Raw genomic sequence first — 18,744 nt, forward strand, 5'->3', positions numbered from 1 at the left:
AAAAGAAGCCATAGGCACTGCCCTTCCCCCACTCTGTCATGTTCTGTTCTGTAACTACATCCATGCACTTGACAACTTCGGGTGCAAGTAAGCATAAGAGTCCTCTGTTCCAGTCACTTGAACACTGTCCTGTTTCATGCAGTCTGGAGAAAGGTCAGCATGATTCTGGAGTGACAGTGTGCTTGTGTGCTTGTGTGCCAGTGCTGCTTGAATGCTCTGCATTCCTGCAACGCTACAAGGTTTTATTCCCTGCCCATGGTCCCGTTTTTAGCCTCTCCTGTTGGAGCTCCACATAATTGAGGTCTTTGTTCTCTGTGGTCGCCTGTGCCGTGCAGCATCTACGCCGGCACAGCCAAGTGCAATGTTGCTGCCGCAAGTGGGACGTCGTGAATTTGTCGCCTCTCCCGCCCCCTAACTCCACTCAAGACCCAGCCTTATGCATTGTTTGAGTTGTGTTGGTGCTTTTTGTTCAGGTCTGTTTGAAGGGTATGGCTTTACTTCACGTGACACATTCAGTGTGGTGTCAGTGTGGTGTGTCTGCTGCACTGGTTGTTGTGTCACAATAGCTGGGTCCTGAAGGATAATAGTTAAGTAACTTTATATTATTATTTTTTTTTTAATATGAAAGGAGGTCTATCAGGGACATGTTTTTCCCCCTCACTGCTGCTCATTTCTAGTTTTCCTTTACTGCAGGATGCAGATATTTCCCGGATGACCCTTTATTTATTTATTTTTAAACCAGGACCTTCAGGATTCATGTGGCTTGATTTCTTCACATCCACGAACGCAATGATAATATGTTTGATTTGTTGCCCTTAGTCTGTTGTTGGTTCGAGAGAAATAACAGGATGTGGGCTTGTAAGGTTGTTTGTGCTGTTGTCCTTTCAAAACATGACCATTTTTGAACATTTTTAAATCTGTCCCACTACATGTGCTTTAAGTTAATCGACCATCTTACTGAGAAGCTGAACTTGCCTACACCACGTTTCTCCTGCCCTGAGTCAACAGGTTGTTTTTGCTTTGTAATCATTAACCCACCCACAACACAACATGAGTTTTCCACATGGCCAGCCACAGCAGGTAACTCTGCAGTGTTTGTCAGAGACACAGTAGGTTGTGCTTGTAACGGGCAGTATTTTTTAGCTGTGTTGTTGATGGTTTTTGTCAGTATTGAGTCAAACTTTAGACAAAAATGACATTTGTAAGGGTGGGTTCATTGCTTAAAGGTAGTATATTTGTGCATATATGCATAAATGGTGTTGTGAGAAGAATCACGTAGATACTACTGAGTTTTGGCAGGCAATGGGTCACAGAAGACCTCCTTGTGCAATGACAACTCTCTCTCTCTGTCCTTTCCCTGTCTTTTACACTCCAAAATGAAGGACCTCTTGTGTTCTCTAATTAACTAACACTGCAAACTCTACCATGAATTTGTATCCGTTTCCTTTTAGCTTTTTAGAATCCGGCGACATCAGCTGTCTTCTGCACGATGGCCAGTGTTCTCTTTAGTAGTATTTGTGCATGTGTTTCCACACGTGAGCACAGTCGTGTGTGGATCAGTGGGTGTGTCCCCTCCACACATATCCTGCATCCATCATTCATCTCTTCCTGTGAGCGTCAGGTCCACATGACTGGCTCAGATGGCCTTCGATAATGGATTACATAGACAAATGCCAGGAAGGCACTTAGCTATTGATCACGGCAGCAAATGATTCGTCCATTTCCCCAGCAAACCTTAAAGGGGGGGGGTATTTAAAGCAAGTTGATTGACCACGCTCGGCTCCCCAGGTCCTTTCATCCCCCTTTTGCTCTCCATCGTTGCCTCTTTCCCTGCCTTTGTTGATGCTTTTTTAAAGTGCTGCTGCCCGCCTCGCTCAACACAAACATTGTTCTGTCGCAGAGGGAAAACAAAGTACTTCACAAACAACATTAGCATTCCAGGATTTATTTGATTTTATAGGAATTATTTCCATGTCCCATAGCTTTTAGGACTTACAGTTAGTGTTTGGGCTATCGGTTTCACATACATTCATTGATTTTCTGCACATGCTCAAAATAGAAAAGTGTGTTTTCAGTGTTTTGTCAGCACCGTATGTCAACCATGTGCCCCTTTACAAGAATCATGAATTTTTACCTAATCCTGAAAACTGCAGAAGAGGCATGTTAACAAATCTAACTGTAGATGAGAACGATGTTGCACTTACACTCCTGCAGGACCCTGGTTGTGTTGGCTCTGCTAAGACTCACAGTGACAGCTGAGGGAAGAGGAGAAAATGGGAGGGGAAAATGGGGAGAGGGCGGTGTGTGTGTGAAGCGAGGAAGGCCTGAGCTTTTCCTCCTCATTGCTGTCCCTCTTCCATTCTGACGTTGGCCACGCTGCTAGAATTCCATAAAAGTCTTCGATGAAGCAGGAAATGACTTCCAGGGATTGGCATGTTGTTCTCTGGTCACTGCCGTCATTGCTGGATCCTTTGCTTTCCCCCTCTTTCTCTCTGTCCTCACCCTCCTTTTCTTACTACTTCTTCATCCACATTTGTTTTGTGGAAACTATTTTTATTGACTTTGTGCTTCAGCCACATACCAAAGCCTTGCAATCAGTCGGAAACATTTAAGTACAACTTTCTTGTGATTTCTGATCCATAGTCATGTGAGGTGACTGTTCATTGTTAAGTGAAATAAGAAGAATGTGAGCAGGCTAATTGGTCTGAAGTGACTCTGATAGTTCATGTGTAGTTTCCAGTTAAGGTCCAGCCGTTTTTGGCTACAGCAACTAACCAACCACAGAGAACTTTCCCAACATGTTGGAGAAAGAAAATTAGCATTTTCTTCACATTGTGATAACCCACACATTCATTTTTAAAGTGATCATCAGCTATTGTTATGATCTATCAATATTGATTTAGAAGTTTTTTTTTTTTAAGTTTCCTCTTAGCAACTGTCCTTTTCAAGACAGTGCTCTGCTTTGCCAACTTTGAACTTTATCCCTTTTGGATTGAAGTCACAAAGCTGTCTGCTGAGGTTGTGATAGCTACATGGAGATGCCTTCATTTAGACAATGCTGTGCAGATTTCGTTAGGAAACCCAGGCACAATTTAACACAGGATGCTGAACTTCCTCTGGGCTTTTTTTTTGTTATATGCCTCCCTTCTCCCTGTTCATTCCCGCCTTCCTGCCCTCTCAGGGTTTGGAGGGTTTGGAGAGTTGCATCTTCAGACCCTGCGATCATCTCTTTCTTGATGACCAGAAAGCCGTCATCTTTGATAACCCACATCTAGAGAGAGGATATATTGCTATGATCATGTTCCATTTACTGATATAATCATACCATTATAAGCTGTTCATATACATGTGCTCCGTGTGCATTGAGACTCATTTCTCTTGGACTATGCACCCTGGCGTTAAGAAGTGTGAAATGGCCTGGAAGCCTGTTTGATCATCATGTTCTCTAATCTCTCTAACAGGAAGTAGTTAGCCTAAGTAGTGGTCCTGCCCAGGCCAGAGCTTTCCTGTTTCAATTCCAAGATGCTGAAGTGATTGTGCTCTTCTGCACTTGGTCCACCCTGTCCTATACATGTCCATATATACTCTCGGTGTTTACCATATATTGTGTGTTCATTTTGTTATCTCAGACATGGGGCATCTCTACCAAATCTTACAATCTATTCTATATTAGGTGGTTTTTGTACCATTTTGTGGCATTTTATTGCATAAATACATTAACCTAATAGGACAGTTGATTCTGTATGTTCCTTAAAAAGCTCCAGAGCACAGCAACGCCTTTTAGAATTGGACTATTGTTCTTGTCCCCTTGCAGCTTGTTATTATCTGTCAGTTTCCGGTTTAGCATGTGGCTCCTTGTAAGCATGTCATGCGTAATTCGAGGTCTTCCTACCCATCCATTCACTTAAAAACCCTGTTGCAGTTGTTTTATTCTTATTCAGGCGTGGGAAGTGTGGCGTATATGCAGAGCTCTGGTCCAACAAAATGAAGTACACGCAGTAGCAGTTCGACTTCAATCTTGATTTATCTGGGTGACTTTTAGACATTTGATTTAGTACATTTTCACTCAGAATAACATTGTTACCTGTATTTCAAACGTTTTTATTCAGACTAACGATAACATAAGAAATGATTGACAAGGACAGCAGACGTGGTGGTGAATTTGTTATGATGATACCAAGCTAATGATTTGCACAAGGAAAAGATTTCTCTTTAATTTGAGCTAAACTGTGACCGTCACAGCTGGTGGTTTCTGGGTTGGTCATATGGGAACAATATCAGCTGCTCAGTGCTCCACATGACACATTATTTCAAACAGGGCAGTTGGCTCTTGACAAGAATAAATGTTCATGTTTTTGTGTGCATATGTGTGTTTGTTTGGATGACTTGATAATATTGTGTCTCGCATCTAAAACATGCTCTTAGAACACATGTTCATGGCTCCTCTGGGAATCTGAAGCCTGTTGCTTTTCGTCCCGTCCTTCCTGTGGAGGCAGCCACTGCAGTGGATCCAGTAGACGGAAATGTCAGAGCAGCACATTGTTGTAACGCCACACCTGTGTGTCAATGGGAGTAAACGGAGCTGGAGTTTCTTTGTTTAGGTTCTCGGCCCACGTTTCATTCATCCAAACCTGCTCCTGCCTCACAGTCTTGTCTCTGTGCAGATGTTTGTTTTCATATCCAGGACTCTGCTGCGGGAGCTGTGAGTGAGCATACATTTCGAAAATGAATCTCCTGCAGCTCTGCCACTCTTAAGTGCGTACATGATTAGTATGCCAGCCAATTTGTCTTTTTGTTTCCCCCCATATGATTTAGTAATTTCCTTCATTGCAGATAGAAACACGAGTCTCTAATAAAAAAATGAAGCTAAACTAAATCAAAAGACAATGATTCCTTTGCCCAAACATCTTGCTCCTAAGATGAGAAACAAATAATCATGATTATATTTGTTGTGTGAAAATTACAGCTAAATGATCAATAGCACCTATGAATCCTATTGCAATCACAATACCTAAACAAAATGTTGGCAAATTGTGTATTTTCTTTAAGTGATTGTCAAACTTAACACATAAAATGTAACTCATTGTGCCATCAGATTAGTCTGTTCATTCAAAACTTGACATTAATCTATAATTTGACCAATCCTATTTGTTTCAGCAGTACTGCAGATTATTGAACTTGGAACTGGGGCTGTAACGATTACTTGATTTGAGTGTTTAAAAAAATAATTAAAACCAGTTTCTGTTATTTTTCAGATTCTTAAATGTGAATGTTGTCTGGTTTCTTTGCTCCATAAAGTAAAGATATTATTAAAACTGATTACTCGACTAATTGAGAAAATAAGCGAGATTGTTTTCAGAAATGACATGCAAACTCTCCGCATTAGTTTCTGAAAAATGCACCCAGAGTCTGAACTTCCCGTTGAACTTGCACATGCGTCGTTGGGGTGGCTTATCGCTGTCCTCGGGGGACATCTGGCAGGATGCATACATAGATACAAGGACAAGATGAATATTCTCAAACTACTCCATTGATGTTAGCCTCTGAGAATATAATGTCATTTTTCCACCAGGTCTCTGAGCACTTGATTGTGTAAAGCTGTGTGAGGGCGGAGCAGAGCTCCCCATTATTTTGGATGTGTTTGGATTATGACACAAATGGATACAAACTGCAGTATCTGTCTCTATGGAGATTTCCTCTGAAAGCCTCCCCTGGTCTCTGCTAATGCATGAAAGGCAGCACTGTTGCACTCTCTCTGCACTCTCAACCGGCTGGTTGCTCCTAAATGTCCTTTTAAGATTCTCAAAGGAAAAAAATGGCCTATTTCATTGAATCACAGCATCACCTGGAGGTCTCTGTGTTGGTTTTGACTCGGTTCTCCTGTCTACTGTTTGTGGGCTTTACCAAAGTAATTTCAGCTCATCCTCTGGAGATCCCAGATAAGCTAAGATGTGAACCTAATGCACCCAAGATCTGGCCTGAGTCCGTGGTGTTGACTGTGATTGACAAGGATTATCCTGAAGCATACCCCAGCTTCATTTTACTTTCGTCTTTAGTGAAGAAGTATGTTTTTATGTGTGATGTGATTAAGGTATTTAGTATGTTATCTACAGGACATCATTATGTCCTCCTACTCCTTTTCGCTATCTTTCGCTGAATCCGATTACATTATTATAACATTCTTTTAAAATTCCACAGTGTCACAATAACATAATTCAACTTGCATGACACTATTTGGCTTTTATTAAGAAGTTATGTGAATGAGCCTAGCCATTACTGGTATGTTTTGTTTAAATCTTTTTGGCAGTATTTGAGGATCAGTAATTGAAATATTGTAGTCAAGAGAGTCGGAATAGCTCATTCATTCATTGTCATCTGCTTTATCCTCTAAATGAGGTTGCAGGGCAGGGGCACACCCTGGACAGTCCACCAGTCCACTACAGGGCCAATATAGAGACAAACATCCATTCACTGTCGCAATCACACCTACGGTCAATTCAGTGTCCAATTAACCTCTGCATGTTTATGGACTGCGGGAGGAAAAGCAGAGAAAGCCACACGCCCACACAGGGAGAACATATAAACTCCACACAGAAAGGCCTTTAGTTAGACCAGGTCATGAACCTGCTCGTCTTCTTTCTGCAATTATTATTAAAACAACAATATTTTGTTTTGTTGCTGTCAGAATCATGTGACCTTTGACTAGCGATTCTAGTAATGCATCATGTGCCCAGTTGTCTAACTGCTTTGTCACGTTAGGTTCCATGGAGTCTATATATAATGTGTTTTGCATGGTGGAGCCTGTGATAAATGGTCTGTTTTGAGTTGTATTGTCTTTTGGGAGGAAGAGTCGTTGTATAGTAACTGACTGAAATAAGCTCAGTCTAACCTCGTTGAACTCTGTAGCCTGCAAATGGGAAAGCACTTGAGTTTAAGTGCTATTGGTTAGCAAATACCCGAGGGACTCAGTAGCCTGAATACAGTAACACATTATAGTCAATGGTTTCACCTATGTTTGTGTCTGAGTGCAGCAACAATAAAGTATTTCACACGACATGCATATCGATAGATGTTCCTGATGCTGTTCTGGATTTAGCTTGTCTGTGGGTCTTTTGTCTTAAAAATATTTGTCTGCCTTAGATCCTTAGATGCTGTCGTCTGTCTCCACGTCACTATTTATTCACCTGCAAGCTTGTGTGACACTCTCTCTTTGATGCGGTCTCATGTCTGCCGTACAGATAGAATCATCTATTGAACCAGATATTACATGTTGGCTATCTGATTTTGACACAATGTGGCGTGACTGCATGAGCCAGTGTGCGCATAAAGGCCATTGACGGCATCAGATCTAATTTAGAACAGTGTAGAACACTTGATTCCTGTATCTGAGCTTGTCTATCCTTGTCTCACCTTCACTTTGAGTCAGACGTGAAATATATCTAGAAAGTGAAGAGTTTTCCTGTTTGAGGGGGATAAAGTCTGTCTGTGTTAAACGGATTATAACTGACACAAACCTGCTTCCCCGTGTCTTTGTTGTATTTGAAAACACGTCGCCGTGCTCTGCTGCACCTGTGGCGTCAGCCAGGAGTCACTAAGGAAACGGAGTGACCCGCCTCGACCCGCCTGTCATGTTTTTATCAGCTGATGGTGGAAAATGACAAAACATGGTTATCACCGACAACAATGGCTCAGCTTTGACAGCTTATGAAAAAACATGATCAGAAAGCAGACCCACAGTGAAAATGTCCTGGCCTGTAAATGTGTTCTCTCCTGAATCACCATCATCAGTGATGCCAGAGATGCACTTTGCTACAGGCATCAGCTGACGCTCACAGCTTTACTGTTTACAGCCGAGACAGGAGGAAAGGTCGATGACTTTGTATAAGAGGAGCAAAGTTTTCAAGTAGATCAATTTTTTGCTCACATGCAGGTTGAGGTACATTCATTTATTTCATTTTTAAAGAGGAGATGTCATTTTTGTTTTTCCTCCTCTGGTTTTACCCTGAAACCTTCTTTTATTATCGTATTCTCAGTGTGAGCTACTCGTCGTCCTCTGCTCATCCTCGTCGTCTCTCCTTTTCGTGCCCTCTCGTTCCTTCTGTCTCATCCTCACCAAATTTGTCCTGTCCCCTCCCCCTCACAGACTGCCTTCTTTAAACATAGCTGATACTCTTCTGACTAGAACATGGGCTGCAGAAAGTAATGGTGGTGGGGAAGAGAGGAGAGTTCAGTTTCCTGTAATATTTAAATGAAAGCACTGTCATTTTAACAATTTTTGTGCCACTAATAGTTTTTAAAAAACCACGTAAAATGTTTAGTCTTAGCTTCTTGTTTAATTGCTTCTCAGAATGTTACAAAATTAATTCCTGTTTTTAAAGCAGCCTCTGTAATCACTGCTGTACAGAACATCGGGAGGTTGTGTTGGTTGAGAATTGTGGCGGCGATGGTGGTGAATTAAAAAGCTTGACCGAATTTCTGGATTAATTTAGCTTGTTAAAGGGCGCACACGTACACATACATGGAACTAATGTAGTTAATGGATGGATAAGAACACCCTCCCTCCCTCCCTCCCCACCTGCACACACTCTCACAACACGTGCACAACAAACACAATCTTCGTATCATCTTTCACGTCCTGCAGAGGTCATAAAACATGGTTTTCCCATTCTGTATTCCCTCCCCTTCCTTGCACGCACACACACACACACACACACTCGCATCACTCCACTAAGGGTCTGTGGGTCCACATTTAATGCAACCAATTACTTAAGCCCCTCGTTCCTCTGGCTGCTGCATTACGTCAGCCTTGGCAGGCTGTATTTTTAGCTTGGAGATGCCATTGGCCCCTCTCTCTCCCTCCTTCCCTTTGGATTGAGTTACCACCTTGTTGCTGAAAGTACCCAATGGGGCGCCTGACCGGGGCTGCCTTCATCCAATCACAACACATCGAACCACCACAAACAAACTGAGGGAAAGGCTAAGGAAAGACTGTCCATTAAGGTGGGTGGTGACAAAGCGGTGGAGCAGGGGCCGAACTGAGAGCAGCCGAGTGTATGGTGGTCATGAGTATGAAGACGGTGCTATAGAATGTGGTTCCTCTGTGGTAAAGTGTTCAAGCGCCAAATTTTAATGCTAGCTGTTGAGTTTAAATTTGCTCCCAGACACCAGAAATTATAACTATCTAAGAGGAAAATGTGATCATGGTTATAAAAAAGCACTCGGGTCTATTTTCAACGTCGCTTCTCTCTCTCTTCCTCATTATTCTGCCTTTTTTAATAGTTGCTTTATACGTATGGGAGTAGTTGCTGTGATGATGGCAATGAATTTGCTGCTCGGCACAGCTGAGGCATCAGGATGGAGCGATGACAGCCAGACCCCACGCTGCTAGAGAAACTCACACAGGGTCAAAAGAAAGCTTGGAATGTTTTCACTTGAATGAAACACAGAAGTGTTTGCCCAATGTGAAGTAAACAGTATAAAAACCAGCAGCTTGACAAACAGCCCAGTTCACATCACACAGGCCTTCACAGTGGGCACTGAGATGCTGGCGGTCACTTCTGTCCCTAATCACCCGGTATAATCTCTTCCTCGTCTCAGAGTGCTTTACATCCCTCGTGTTTCCTGGTTCAAAGAAGCCAATCTGTTGTTTCCCCCCCACGCTCACCATTAATCCCATTCATTTGGTGTATAAACGGGATCAGCAGGAGAGTGTCAACAATGCATATGAATGCCCCTATGTGAAGTTAAGGTCAGGGAAAACAAAAGCAGCCCATGGAAATGGAAGGCTGCCCAAAGTTTACGTTACCATGGCACTAAGCGGTTTGATTGACACAGAGGTCACCATAGGGTAGCATTCAGTATAAGTGAAATTAATGCATCCTGCTGATGCATAATTACTTTTCCTTGTGCTATGTGCTGTTTGGAATTTGTTCTTTTCTCTCTTTTTCTGTTATTTGTATCTCTATAAGAAAATACTAAACCTTTTGTGTGTTTGTGTGCTCCTCGCGTATTAAGTAGGTGTAATGTCTTGATTCCACATTTTGCTCATGGTGACAAAATTGAGTGCTTGCCATTTTATCAAACCACAGTAATTATGAGCATTAAATTGCACGAAATATGGTGATTCTGGGATCTTTTTGTTTCTGCTGAAATAATTATTAATAATTAAGATTTTTTTTAATAATGCATGCATGAGCTCTTTAGTGAAACCGTAGGGCAGCAGACGTTAAAAGTGCTATAAAAAAGTAGAGACACGTTATTCATTATGGATTGTTATGGACCGACATGCCCATATCTGCATAATTATCCATTGCTAAATGTTTCTTCCTTTGTTTTCCAACTTTTTTTTGGCCTCTTTGTGCTTCTAGATACATTGTTTTGTTGCTGAGCTGCAGCAGAAGAACACTAACACAAACTGGGATCTGTAATAATGAACAGACTGTGACTTTGGATGATACCTTTGTGATTTGGCTCACTGAACTGCAGCTTAGCTAACTCGATGTCTTTTAGCACAAAGAAGGATTCCTGTGTTTTTACAATGACATTTCTTTAAGGAAGGATCTCTTAACAGCCAGTAGTGTACTTTTGAATTTACCTATGGCAAAACATGGTCCTGTTTTCTCCTCCTAAGGACCCAAAAATAGTTTTGATCAAATGTTTTAATAAATGATGACTAAGTAAACCAGCGTTTGTGTCTGGACACACTGACTCAGAGAGAGCAGAGACGGCGAGAGACCCTGTTGTGAGACATAGAGTATAGACTGGAAAAGCAATGAAGGAGTATGTGGGTGGAGGAAATGAGACACCGATCTGCTAAGTACCTTTCTGGACCAATGCTATAGTAATGACATCACTATTCAGGGGGATATCTGAAAGTATAATAGACTTTTCATTCGGTCTTAACTATCATATTTGTCACAATATGTTGAATGTGAAGGCATCGTTTATGACGTGGGATAATGTCAATAGCCATGAAGTCTTTTCTTGAATGTATTTAAATAAAAGGAAAAAGAAAAGTGACATGAAAGCGGAAAATCCATTGCCTACACTTTTATCTTAACCTGCAGCTCAGGTCAACTCATCACAAGATGATCTGCTCAACAGCTGCTTCGAGTCCCCTCAAGACTCTGTGGTTTTCATCAGTCGGATGCACACCATGAGACCTCAGGTCTGTCCTCATTGTTCCGAGCCCCTGCAGAGCAAAAAGCCTTGGAGCTATGTGGGGTTTTGGGTGGCTTGTGTCTGCTTTAGAGGGATCACAGTGCTACTTTGGAACAAAGAGGGAGGTATGAAACCGATATCCCCTCAGTGTCATACAAACAACCACGTCTTTCACACACTCTCCAGTCTCCTCCTTCTCACTTATACTTCCCTGCCCCTGTGCAAACTTTTTCATGTCCTAAATGTGACCCCAGGCCCTAGAGGGACACATTTCAGTACAGGGAGATGGATACATATTCTGTGCTCTAGTTTCACTTTCCCTTTGCCTACAATGGTGACTAATGTAGCATTATTTGCATTGTTTGGATCTCTGTATTTATTTCTAAAGTGTATCCTCTTTTCTGTCCTTACACAGATGTGAAGAAGGACTGGTCAGACCACGCACTGTGGTGGGAGAAGAAGAAGACATGGCTGCTGAAAACCCACTGGACGTTGGACAAGTACGGCATTCAAGCAGACGCCAGGCTGCTCTTCACGCCGCAGCACAAGCTGCTGCGCCTCCAGCTGCCCAACATGAAGCACATGAAAGTCAAGGTCAACTTCTCAGACCGCGTATTCAAGGCGGTGTCGGACATCTGCAAAACCTTCAGTAAGTGTAGCGTGGGACTCGTTTGTTGTGTTTGGGTGTGAATCTGTCTTTGGCTTCTAATACAGGGTCTCCACAAAGTACAAATGTATGTAAAAAAAAAAAGAAAAAAAGAAAAGAAATAACTCACTGGCTTACCTTCCACCTCTTCTACTAATCACGGTTCTAAATTTAACTGTCCCCCATGGTGAAAGTTACACTGAAGGGCTTTCACATAAACATACAATCAATAGCTTCTATTACTGACACCACAGTGACCTCTGACCTGCTAACACCCGCTTTTTCTAAGCTCCGTTCTTGCCACTCGCCGTTCACTCATAATCCCCATGTGCTGTGGTGTTCAGGTTTTAGAAAATGCTCATCTGTAGAAATCCTTCCACGAGGCAGGGAGATGACAGTTTGGTGCCATCTCCTTCTTCTGTATTTGAGTCGCTGAGTGTTATAGCTTGTAAAAAGTAGAACTCAAGATAGTGGACATTGTGGCAGCTGACTTAGGTGATTTACAGCTGGTGTGGTCTGATCTGAAAGCAGTTTGGTGTTTTTTTTATGCTATCTGGGCAACTTACAAGAGATTTACAATTTCCTGTGCATATTTTCTGCTGACTGGAGAATCAGGGGACAGGAAGAGGCAAGGCCTTTCCAACTGGCCTTCGCTCTAGACATCCAGACAGTATATAGGTCTGACTTTTTTGTACCATCAACATAGAGTCTGTGTTTTTCCTCCTCAAACTTTCTATTGTCTCTTTACTCAAGTCCCAATCAGGGACACAGCTCAGAAAATCAACCTAACACTCAAGTTAAAAGCATGTAACCAATTATCACTGGTGTACTTCTCCCATGTCCATGGCAGCTGTGTCCCGACTCAGACACAGTCCATCTGGGTCCGGCTGGGAATGAAGTGGACTCCACAAAAGGTCGACGTACTGTAAAAGATGGAAGTCACTCTGTTAGACTCCCTCGATTTGACCTCTGTTGCCATCTGGCAGCGCCTACATCCTGTGCTGCGTTGCTTCCTCGATAGTGAAATAAAGAATTTAGGGATTTTCCACTTGGTCACATTTTTTGAGTTCTCAACAATTTTGAGAATTCTCTGAACCTTCATTTTTCCCTCTTTTTTGAAGTCTGAAGATCATAACAAATAAGGAGTTTGTTATGTTATGGTGAGTTATGAATCTGTCACTGTCACTCTTTATCAACAAATTAAAAGAAATGTTAGCTATTAAGCCAGAGGTTCTCAATCCTGATCCTGGGGTTTACTTTACTCCAACACACCTGACTCGAATAAATGAGTCTTTATCAGGCTTCTGCAGTGTTTGCTGATGAGCATATTTGAGGGACAGCTTGAACAGTTCGAAGAATCGAGGCAGAGATGGTTTGGTCATGTGCAGAGGAGGGACAGTGATTGTGTGTGACTAAGGATGTTGAAGATGGAGGAATATAGGAAGAGAGAAGGTTCATGGATTTTGTGAAGGAGGACATGACGGATCATTTAGTTAACCTCACTTCTTCAGCGACGCTAAACTTCTTTGGTTTGCTTGGTGAAGACTCGTAGTCAGACATGAGCTTGTCCTGTCTAGACAACCTGGACTCACTTGCACACACGCACACACACCACGTCCTCCCTCTAACAGGAGACAGTTTTATTTTCCCTGTGAGCCAGTACACAGAAAAACTTAACTCTTCACAACTGACTAACACATGAGTTGACCGCTTCTTCTTGGTAACAAGTATCAGGCTGTTCCACTTAAGCAACTGTGAGGGTTTTTCTTTATTTTTTTGTAAGCATGTCTTTGCTATAGGAAGATGAGGCTGAACAAAATGTTTTGTCAGAATGTTTTATCCTCCAGAAACCTTTCTGCTGCCTCGTCCAACAGATTTGAGGCTGCTCAACCTGTGGTCTGCCTCACTGGCCTGGGCCACTGTTGTCATAACACGAGCGGAATGTGGTGTGGCCCTTAGCTCCTACTTCTAAATTACAGTGCATTATTATTATCCCTTTTAAAATGGCCTCTTAGTACCATCCATTTTAGCCTCCTGTCCCGTGAATAAAGGAAACCTCTGACACTGTTCCTAAAGCCCTTAAACATCAAGTATGTGACCTTTTAGGTGGGTTTATCGTTTATATGCCGCTTATTATTGTTTGTCCTTCTAAAGTTGGAGTGATACACCATCAAAGCAGATCTTAACTCATGTTGGATCCAACTATATTGAACTCCTTTCACTAATATTGATCAGGTGATCTGTTCAAATATTCCAGTGGAAAACACAAGGTGAAATCACTCCTCTTTCATTTTTTCTGTCCATGTAGGGTCTCCATCTGTTTGTACTGTAAACTTTGGTGCTGTAAAATTAGACTGTGACGGTGTTTGTGATTCTTCTGTGGCTGGCCTTACTCACTGCAGTGAATCATGTGTTCCGAGGAGTCGGTCTCGCAAGCCCAGCTGGCTCTGGTTCAACCCCCCGCTCCGCTGGCTCCAGGCCTGGAGTCTGCAGGACGGAAGATTGGGGGTCTTATTGTCTAAGGTGTCATTTCTGCACATGGAAGGCAACTCAAAAACCATCACTCACCCCGACCGCCTCATCATGACACTGACCACGAGCACGGCGTTTGTGTAGGAACAGTAGTTCCCACCAGTGCATGATTCTTAAATTATCCCTGTAAACATACAATTCAGACTGGGCTGTGTATGTCAGCAGAAATCCATGCTCTCCTATCTGAGAAGTACAAGTGGAGCATTTTCCTCCTTCCTTGCCTGTTTTTCATCTTAAAACTTTGGATTGCAAATCCATCATATCTGCTACGCCTCCACTCCCTTCATGGGTCAGATGGAAAAGCATATTTGTCCCATTTATTTACCCCCACTCACAGTTTCCTCACATGCTGAGACCCAGCGTTTGTAATAACAGACCATAAACCACTCAGAGATAAGGTTTTTGTTTGTTGTCACTGTTTTTGAGCCACATTTTTAATAGAGGATTATAACATTTATCTATTTTATTAGTTATCTGTTTCTATTATGTTGCATATCATATTAATCTTGCGTAACAGATGGCTAATATTTCCACTGTGTAGTAAAATACCACATGCTGCTTCTGCAGTGCCTCACCGTCAGACAGGAGTCCTGCGCTGATACACAATTTGATACACACTTAACTGTGTGCATTGGCCGTGTTGCAGAGCTCAGGGGGGGCTAAACCTCGGCAGCACGCCTGCAACTCACATGGCTGTATAAGGGCACAGGGATTGTGCTCCACGATTGCAGCAGAGCAAAGAATGAGGGAGGAGGGAGTCCACGAGAGAGGAGAAGCTCAACTCCCATCTGGTAGTTCTTAAAGCTCCTGGAATGCTTTTGCTTTAGTTACACAAACCAAACAAACTTTCTCACCAAGCCAAGACGCTCACTCTCCCCTAATACGTGTGCGTTCCCCTCACCCTCAGTCAGCAACCTTTTTAAAATGGCACCTTGTCAAGCCTTTATCTTTCAAAATGAAGCCAGAAGATCCTATACCAAATACGTTTTTAAAAATGTATTTTTACAAAAGTTATGTGTAAAACAAAGTGAAAATAATACAATAGGTTCTCAGATTTAAGTGTAGTTCTTAATATATATATATATATATATATATGAAATCATCTGCAAAACTAAATCCAGATGAGGGTCCAGATGTGCTCCGTCTCTACTGGTCGTGATGGATTCTGATGGTCTCACTCGTTAAATCAGAACCATCCCGAGCCCATCTTAAAACATCTTTGCTGCCGTTGAGTGATGGTTCCTGGCCCCCAAGCCCAGGGGATAGAGGAAAAAAGAACGAAGAGAAGAGGGGCTACTCTGTTTTAGTCATTATATTCAGTGTGGTATCTTGCTGCCTGAGCGGGATTTTGCGCACGGCTTCAACAGCATCCATTTACTCACACACAGAGAAAGAGTTAGAATCTTGGAGTTTATTTCATTTTTAGTATGTGATCATCGTCAAGGTGGAAGATTTTCAGTTCAGTGAAAGCTGTGCATGTAGTTCTGTTTCATGTGTGTGTGACTGGAATAGTCACAGGAGGAAGTGAGAGGGAAAAAGACAGAGCTTGTGTCCTCCCTGTCTCCCTTGGATATTGGACACAGTTGTAGCTAAGATTTGTTGTCGTCCTGAGAAAAGAGATTTACAATGTTCCACTTCTCTTGTGTGCAACTCTTCAATACACCCATTTCATCCATCTCTAAGCTTTCTCTTACTCCTTTTCCCCTCATTTTTTTTCAGGTTAACATATTTACCTACAGTAAAGGTGCAGTTATTGTGATCTGTGCAGTGCTTGTGTGCTGTAATTGAACTAAATTAAACTTTCGTTCTGTCATCCCTTTTTAGATATTCGCCATCCAGAGGAGCTTTCTCTACTGCGTAAGCCTCGTGATCCCAAGAAGAAGAAGAAAAAGTTGGAGGAGGCAGAAGAGGACGACCTGCAGCTGGAGGGTCCACTGTTAACTCCTGGATCAGGTGAGTTCACCTCATGTGTGCAAATCAACCATGTGTAGCTTTATTATGTAGCTGAATTATTTATGTTAAGTAGGGAGGAAGCATATAAATTACAGAAGTTGCAGAATAATTAAAAACAATGGGTTCATACAATGCATTCAGTTACATGGAAGTAAGTATGGAGTTTTATTTTTACATTTCATTTTGAAAGGTAGTCATTTCTTTTCCCTCAAGCAGCAGGTTGAATAACAGGTTCCTCTGAATGCAGAGTGTCTTCCATTCTCTTTCTCTCTCCGTTTGTACTCACGGTTCAGAAACCACCAAGATGAATACAGGGCTGCAGCCCTGCCTCTAATGACCAAATATGAATGTGTGAGTTTGAGACCTGCATGGGATCTGCAGCCACCTCCTTGGCAGGGAGAGTGAAGAATGGTTGAGATTCCGCACATAGTTGGTCACGCTGCCATTTTAAACCCAAACCAGGGTGTGCAGCAGCAGCATCTATACCGGCCCTCGTAACCTCCCTCCTTCCTTCCGCCCAGTGATGGGAGATTTGCAGTCATGTAATCACAGAGAGAAGCAGAACAAAACCAGGGTACACACCAGTGGTGGAACAGACCATTTGTCTTCTGCCCTGGACTTGAATCTGTCTCATCAGACTCGGCTTAACATGCATAAAAACACATGTGAGTCAGAACAGGCCTGGATAACGTTATTTTTTTCAAAGTCACACCCAAAGTTGCATCACATCATTTCATGGGTGTGATGCATTAATTCCTCTGGTGCAGATTGATTTATTTCACCCCTCAATGGGCAGCTGTGGTCACAGTGCTAGGTTCAGAAAAAGAGTTTCAACAGGAATTTGTAGAATGTGTTTACTGTTTACACTCTGCCTGTATACTGTCACTTACACACTTCCTGTTGCTGCTCCTTGTCAGATCAATCACATGCTGCAATCAGAGGGTGTGCTCCATGGCCAAGTTTTAAGCCGTTATTTTGTCCCTTGTGAGGAAGGGCTGACCTCTCAGCTCATGTCTCCTGATAGGAATCACAGGATTTGGCAGAGATGAAATCAGAAGCAAAGCCTTCACAGCAAAACACTTGATCAAAGTTGAAAGTTGTCATATTATTGCAGCTGTTTCAGTACTTTTTCTAAAGCAGGGTAAATCATGGGTGGATGGTAACTGTACATGACCACTTATTTCCACTTAAAGAAACTGCCAATTTTTTCTTCAACCACAATCTCCATCTTTAAATGGATCACCGAGGAAACTCCTCGTCTGTCTGCTCACTCATGTCGGTTACCACGCAGAAGTGGTCATTTTTGTCGAGGAAGCAAAAACAAAAACAAAATAACGCAGTGACTAATCTCCAGCTGTTATTGTGGCTCTGAGAGCCATGACGTTGCCCATGATACCAGTGCTCCAGGTCCTGGGAGCAGCACATTTTAATGTGCTTTGTTGCATCTAATTTTACTTTGGTGTCAGCACAGAGAATGGCATAACTCTGTCAGTGAGTGCTTTATATCTTTGCTGCAGCATACACATGCAGGGCTGGGTCGCACTGACTGGTGCCTTGCATGGATACTGGGTTGTGCTGGCTATGATCGAGTGAATGGAAATGACAGAACCTCACTCGTCATGCCAGGGTGTTCTCCCTCTGCAAAGAGGCTAAACTGAGTCATCCACCCTGTGGCAGGCAGTTGGCATTCTTCTATTTCTCTATATTTGTCTCCTCTCCTGTCCTCTTTTACCTCAGTTTCAGTGTCTTATATCTGTCCACTTGATGTTGTTTTCCCTTTCTGTTTCGTCCCGTCGCTCCTTTCTTGTCTTTCTTCCTCTTCCTTCTCTCTCTTTTCATCCTAGCCTCTGAGGTAGTGTACATCGGACCTGTCAAAGGTAAGCTTTCCTCTTCCTCTGTCCTTTACTCTTCAACACTGCTTTGTGCCCTTTCCTCCCCTTTTCCCTCCATGTGACATCCCCACAGCTGCAGTGTTGAGGTCCCATGACATTGGGAACCTGACTGCTCGTGTAAAGGAAGTCAGCTGATATGTCATGAAAGAGACTCTCATAGTAAATAACCTCATCCTGACCAAATGTTATCTTTAGTTTGGAATTAAATTCCCCCCAAAACACTTTACTTTTGGTTTTATTCCAGGTGATATTCTCTGAGGGATTTAGATTTTCAGATAAAGAAGCTTTGTGTATATTATTAAAACAAAGTCTCGCAATAGACGGCTTCACTAATTCACAAAATATTTCAGGTGAATTTCAGGTGATATTCATTTTGCTAATTTTCTTAATTTATGATTTTATGGTCTTGTTTTTCTTGTTTTATTCTTTATCTGTATTACAGATGGTCAAATCTGTCTATAAAATTATTTTAATTTTTATTTTAATTTTAATTGGTGATTATAATGAAATATAGTTTTGTTTTTTTGAAAGTATACAGATATCACGTTAATAAACATATAA

General features: G+C 42.2%; 1 protein-coding gene across 4 annotated transcripts in view; it reads left to right on the plus strand.

The window, feature by feature from the left end:
- The window catches only part of fermt2 (FERM domain containing kindlin 2), a 33,957-nt gene that overhangs the window by 2,068 nt on the left and 13,145 nt on the right, over positions 1 to 18,744 (plus strand). For 2 of the 4 annotated variants that reach the window (XM_083908420.1, XM_083908421.1), the window contains exons 3-5: positions 11,576 to 11,809; positions 16,163 to 16,291; positions 18,136 to 18,168. In XM_083908420.1, coding sequence (XP_083764546.1) covers positions 11,576 to 11,809; positions 16,163 to 16,291; positions 18,136 to 18,168 — 396 coding nt within the window. The remainder of the gene's footprint in view (positions 1 to 11,575; positions 11,810 to 16,162; positions 16,292 to 18,135; positions 18,169 to 18,744) is intronic. The other 2 variants (XM_083908422.1, XM_083908423.1) reach the window with 1 other exon arrangement.

Source organism: Microchirus variegatus (genome assembly GCF_963457635.1).
Source record: "Microchirus variegatus genome assembly, chromosome: 2".
In the NCBI taxonomy this organism is placed as follows: domain Eukaryota; kingdom Metazoa; phylum Chordata; class Actinopteri; order Pleuronectiformes; family Soleidae; genus Microchirus; species Microchirus variegatus.